Source organism: Salvelinus sp. IW2-2015, unplaced genomic scaffold (genome assembly GCF_002910315.2).
Source record: "Salvelinus sp. IW2-2015 unplaced genomic scaffold, ASM291031v2 Un_scaffold2520, whole genome shotgun sequence".
In the NCBI taxonomy this organism is placed as follows: Eukaryota; Metazoa; Chordata; class Actinopteri; order Salmoniformes; family Salmonidae; genus Salvelinus; species Salvelinus sp. IW2-2015.
Genome location: NW_019943834.1, coordinates 148,825 through 154,874, shown reverse-complemented (window position 1 = coordinate 154,874; position 6,050 = coordinate 148,825). Strand labels below are relative to the sequence as shown.

The following is a 6,050-nucleotide window of genomic DNA, read 5'->3' as shown; positions in this document are numbered from 1 at the left end:
ACGTGGTAATTAACTACAATGACCATAATGCATTGTGCATCTACTTGCTGTGTTTATTTCATGCCTGCTAAGAGGCTGAGGAGAGCAGCTGTTTGCTTCACATCTCTCCACCTGAAAATACATGACCTAAGTGATTGATTAATCAGCAGTCAGAAAAGTTTGCCTTATTTACTTTGAAGAACTACAAAATAGTGATTTGTCAGACAGCATAGGCAGCAGCTCTATATAGATCAACCAAATTTTTGAAAGTCTAGACACGAAAATAGTTTTTGTTGAATGTTATTTGCAGGTCTGGATGACGCCCGCAACACGTCCCACCTGGCCTGGAGGATGATGAGAGATGGCTGTGTGATGAAGATTACACGCAGTCTGGAGAGGGTGAGTGGCTTCCTGACGAACCCCCACTACTACACCCCTAGTACTAACGACCCCACCGTGCTGACGACCCCTGGACTACTGTACTACGCCCCTAAAGACTCACCCAGGGGCGACCTACATTGAACCCCCTTGGATTTCTGTCAACGCCCCAGAATACCCACCCCTCCTCCGTAAAGACTCACGCAGGTGACTCACCCCCGTTCCATACACACCTGGTTCGTATTCATTAGTGCAAATGTAAAAGGTTTTGCAATGAAAATCAGTTTCTTATTGGAGTTCAGGAAGTCACTCCTTGTTTCGGGTCAGTTTTCTTCCGTTTGGTTTCTCCTCTGTTTACTGAACTGACTATCAATAAAGTTTGTTAAAAAAAAGTTTTGATTGGGCCTCCCGAGTGGCACAGCGTTCTAAGGCACTGCATCTCAGTGCTAGAGGGGTCACGACAGACCCTGGTTCGATCCCGGGCTGTTTCATAACCGGCCGTGATCGGGAGTCCCATATGGCAGCGCACAATTGGCCCAGCGTCGTCCGGGTTACAGGAGGGTTTGGCCGGGGGGGGGCGGCTTTACTTGGCTCATCGCGCTCTTGTGGCGGGCCGGGCGCCTCCAGGCTGACCTCGGTCGTCATTTGATGCGGCTGGCTTCCGGGTTAAGCGGGTGGGTGTTAAGGAGCGAGGTTTGGCGGGTCATGTTTCGGAGGACACATGACTCGACCTTCGCCTCCCGAGCCCGTTGGGGAGAATTAAAAAATAATAATTATAATGCATTGATTTATTTTATTTGTTTACCTCTTAGGCACCTTTGAAGACCAAACCCCTGTTTGGAGATGGGAACGTGCCAGGGAATGGTTGTCCTAGCAACAAGGGGGATAACAAAACCACTATCAAAAACCCCTCCAAGAAGACAAAGAGCGGCGGCCATCTTGAAAATCGACCCAACAGCAAGCCAGTTCCCAACACAGACGTTGTTGAAACACGACCCAAGCCTTCAGACAACCCGGTTCCCAACACAGACGTTGTTGAAACACGACCCAAGCCTTCAGACAACCCGGTTCCCAACACAGAGGTGAACTCCRACTTAACCTCTGAACCTGTTCAGTATCAGAGTATTGTTTCACCAAAGACCCTTCTAAATGGTCTGACCACTCCAATGTGTGGTGGTCGTGGYAACAGCAGAACAGTTAGAATAGGAACGATACRGTCCGTCTCCTCTCCTATGRCTTTCAATATCCCCTCTCCTCGTCACTACATCAACAGCCTCKTTCTCGTCTCCACCACTGTCAATTGCATTACCCATCTACCCCAGCCAGACCCGACCCTTGACCCAGAAACAGGAAGTATGGAGGAGGACGTGCACATCTTGGTGGAAACGGAGTCGTGCGGTTCGTATGACGACGTGATATTGGAGGAGGACTGCGACGTCACGGTTGGTGACGAGGATTCTGTTGCTGATGTGTACACAGARAACGAGACGTTCGAGGTGGATGATAACTCGGTCTRTGGGAGGACCTTGCTGTGTCCAAGCCCAGTACATTCAAATCCTGGTAGAGGTCCAACCAACAGTAGGCCTAGTTCCAATACCACCAACACGCCCTGCCAACATCTGACCAGACTGGTACACAAGACCGATAGTAGAACGTCCTCCAGTAACTTGGTGTCTTTGAAGGCTGAGACAACAAGGACCTACAACACCTCTGCACCCAATAGTCTGACCACTTCCTCTTTTGTCAAACCCAGACCTGTTACCCCTGGCTCAAACCTCTCAGATACACRGTCAAGACTGAACACGGAAACGTCAAACTCCTTTGTGATCGACAAGGACGAATCGAGAACATCCTCAAGTTTTGCAAAAGCTGAGACAACGAGGATATACAACACCTCTGGGTCAAATAGTTCATGCAGTTTCTCCTTTGCCAAACCCAGACCTGTTACCCACGATTCCAACCGCTCAGCTACACGGTCAAGACCTCAAACGGCAACATCGAACAACTCCTTTGTGATCTACAAGGACAAGCCAAGAGCCTCAAACTCCTCTTCTACATCCAGTATTTCTATCACATCCAATACCTCAACAGCATCCAATCATTCCTTTGTCAAACCCAGACCAGGCCTCCAGAACTCCAACCTCCATGCTACAGGGTCAAGACCTCTCACAACAAAAAACCCTGGGAACTCATTCACATCCATGTCCTCTACTACAAACCTTCCCAATTCTTCTTTTGTTAGACCCAAACCAGTTACCACCAGCAGTAACCTCTCTGCTTCACASACACCAAACGGCTCTGCATCCAATCTTTCCTTTGCCAGGCCCAGACCTGTCGTCCATAACCCTAACCCATCGACTTCACGTTCAAGGCTGCACGCAGAGATGCCAAAAGCACCTTTCACGATCCACAAGGACTCCTCTTGCCTCTCTTCTGTCTCTCGTACTTCTGTCGGTGGATCGTTCTCCATCCTCTCCTCGTCCGTTAACCGGTCCTCGTTCCCGCCGACCCGYAGCACCAAGATCACGGCCCCGCTGTGCGACTGTGGGCGGCGAGCCAAGCGTCTAACGGTGTGTAACGGCGGTCCGAACCAAGGCCGAGCGTTCTACTGCTGTGCGGTGCGTCAACACGGCCCTGGGGGGACCAGGAAGGGATGTGAGTTATTTARGTGGGAGTCTGCTCTCCTCCAGGCTAAATCACCAGCCTCCGCTGCCGCCTCCATCGCTCTGTGTTTTGGTCTCAACTCCAGTGTYGTTCGTCCCCCTGTCATCATCTAGGACGAGATATCAGTTAGCTTGAGGTCATAGGGAGACTCTCAATAGCAATTTCCTTCTCATCCAATGGGTTTGTGAGGCGGAGGGGAGAGGAGGAATCAAGGAAATGTAATTGAGATTCTCCTCTAGATTCTCCTAACAAAGGTGTCATTTTAAACGGTACTTTATGAAAATATGTATGATGTGTGTTTTGAGTGTATATGATTTATGTCCACATACTAAATCTGGTGCGTTCATTGGCCAATATCCTGTACAGTTTCTAAATAGAATTGATCCTCATAATGTGAGATGACATGACGTCATGATGAAATGTAAAATACTTTTTAGGCCGGGCATTGTCATAATGAAATGTAAAATACTTTTTAGGTCGGCATTGTCATAATGAAATATGTGATGAATTGTATTACATGGGTTCTATGTTGTAAATATAGCAGTTGAGGTAATCGTGGCAGCATCCACATTAATGTGAAAGTGTTTATTTTTGTGACTCCAAAATGACACACTACGTTATGTACCATTAATTTCTGTTCATTATAACATCACTGAAACGCAACCAAAAAGGAAATGCATATGGCATATGATATACATCTGTAGAGTTGATATAATCATTGTATGATATATAATGCTAACCCCCCCTGTTATTGAATGGTGAGAGGTTAGCATGTCTTGGGGGTATGATATATAATGCTAACTCCCTGTTATTGTAATGGTGAGAGGTTAGCATGTCTTGGAGGTATGATCTTTGACCCTCTAATTTTACTCGCTCATTATGCACAATTCATTAAGGATTATCCGTAATCATGGTAGCATCCACATTAATGTGAAAGTGTTTCTTTTTGTGACTCCAAAATGACACCTTATGTTATTTACCATTAATTTATATTCGTTATAACATAATCTGAAATATGAATATACATCTGTAGAGTTGATATAATCATTGCGTGCTAGGAATGTGGGACCAAATACTAAACCTCTGACTACTGTATATAGAATCTTTAGGGGTGTCAATTTGTTGTTGTATTACTTGTTAAACAAAATCTCTGAGTGATTGTATAAATAATAGAATTTCTCCCTTTTTTTGCACACAATGTAGCTCGGTGTTTGAATTATTTTATACAGTCATTATTGCTCATCTTTATTAAGGGTGTCAATAATTTCACACCCACTGTGTATATGGTGTCATGTCATGGGGGACTGAGGTCTATAGAACCAGAACAACTTTTTACTCCATTGGTCCCAATGCAATACACTATATGCCTTAAATTACCCATTGTCTTATAATAATAATCACCAGATTCTACAGACCCTAATACAGTAATCACATCAATATAGATTCTACAGACCCTATACAGTAAATCACATTATATAGATTCTACAGACCCTTATACAGTAATCACATTATATAGATTCTACAGACCCTATACAGTAATACATTATAGATTCTACAGACCCTATACAGTAATCACATTATATAGAATTCTACAGAACCCTATACCGTAATCACATCATATAGATTCTACAGACCCTATACAGTAATCACATTATCAAGTTCTACAGACCCTATACAGTACACATTATATAGATTCTACAGACCTTATACAGTAATCACATATAGAATTCTACAGACCCTATACAGTAATCACCACATCATAGATTCTACAGACCCTATACAATAATCACATTATATAGATTCTACAGACCCTATACAGTAATCACCACATCATAGATTCTACAGACCCTATACAATAATCACCAGATTCTACAGACCCTATACAGTAATCACATTATATAGATTCTACAGACCCTATACAGTAATCACATTATATAGATTCTACAGACCCTATATAGTAATCACATTATATAGATTCTACAGACCCTATACAGTAATCACATTATATAGATTCTACAGACTCTATATAGTAATCACATTATATAGATTCTACAGACCCTATACAGTAATCACATTATATAGATTCTACAGACCCTATACATACAGTAATCCACATCAGAGATTCTTACCAACCCATACAGTAATCACATATAGAGATTCCAGAGTATTCCCAACCCCACTTTTTTCTTCAGCACATAGAATCGTTTTTCTCTTACATCCCAAAGTTGTGAATATACCAAACTGAACATTGTGTTTTTCGATTAGTGGTCTGAAATGTTTTTTGAAGCATGTTGTAATTGTTTCCATAAAGTACTCCTTGATTTGTTTATTAAATCACAATAAAAATGGACATTGATTCAAAGGTAATATTTTTATGTTTTGTGAAGAAATTCTACACATTTGCAGTGTTTTGAAAGCCGGGCTTTATTTTGAATACTAGTCAGAAATAGCTCTTTTTTCAGAGCCTAAAGAAGACCATTAATGATAGCCTTTAAATTAGGCCCTTTAAATATACTATTGGTTTGTTGTTGAACACAGCAATCATTTGTCCTTGCTCTTAACTTTGTCTCGAAGTGTCCCTATCCCGTCTTCACATCCTTTACTATAGAAATCCCGGAATCTTTCGCTTTTCTCCCCAAATCTCCCGACGTTTTAGGCCAGTCCCGACGCCTCGTGTTCGTATCTTGGCGAACTGTTTTGAACTTCAGCAGTATTGGTTGTCACATTCTTTTCCAGCATTTTTTTGCCTTCATCAAGGCATAAGCGGTTGAGCTGTGCGGCCCGTCGCATAGGTCGCAAAACTCGGCCAGTTTTTCCACCACTTCGCTTTTTGAGCAGAGCGGATAGAGACGGACTCAACACCATGTTTAGAACCGATCTTGTTTTTGGAACAATACAATAACCTGACTTTATAATGTATGCAGTCGGCTAGGTATAGAGGAATATGAAATGTATACCTGTTAAATACTAGCTACCTTAGCTGTCCCCGTTCCGGGACTCTGCATTGCTTCTTCTTCGATAGCCCATCT

The 6,050-nt window shown here is 43.1% G+C and overlaps 1 protein-coding gene and 2 long non-coding RNA genes across 3 annotated transcripts; 2 read left to right on the top strand and 1 right to left on the bottom strand.

The window, feature by feature from the left end:
- The first annotated feature begins 263 nt into the window (after positions 1-263).
- Positions 264-4,219, top strand: LOC112074162 (mucin-21-like). The gene is made up of 2 exons (XM_024141383.1): positions 264-378; positions 1,170-4,219. Exons 1-2 carry the CDS (start codon positions 277-279, stop codon positions 3,132-3,134), a joined length of 2,067 nt encoding a protein of 688 aa, XP_023997151.1. The 5' UTR covers positions 264-276; the 3' UTR covers positions 3,135-4,219.
- Positions 4,220-4,471: 252 nt separating this feature from the next.
- Positions 4,472-4,847, top strand: LOC139025341 (uncharacterized). Its single transcript, XR_011476913.1, has 2 exons — positions 4,472-4,556; positions 4,768-4,847. It is a non-coding gene; the product is annotated as an uncharacterized lncRNA (long non-coding RNA).
- A 178-nt stretch (positions 4,848-5,025) lies between these two features.
- LOC139025340 (uncharacterized) lies at positions 5,026-6,042 on the bottom strand. The gene is made up of 3 exons (XR_011476912.1): positions 5,997-6,042; positions 5,155-5,899; positions 5,026-5,115 (listed from the first exon to the last, which is right to left on the bottom strand). It is a non-coding gene; the product is annotated as an uncharacterized lncRNA (long non-coding RNA).
- Between the last annotated feature and the right edge of the window lie 8 nt (positions 6,043-6,050).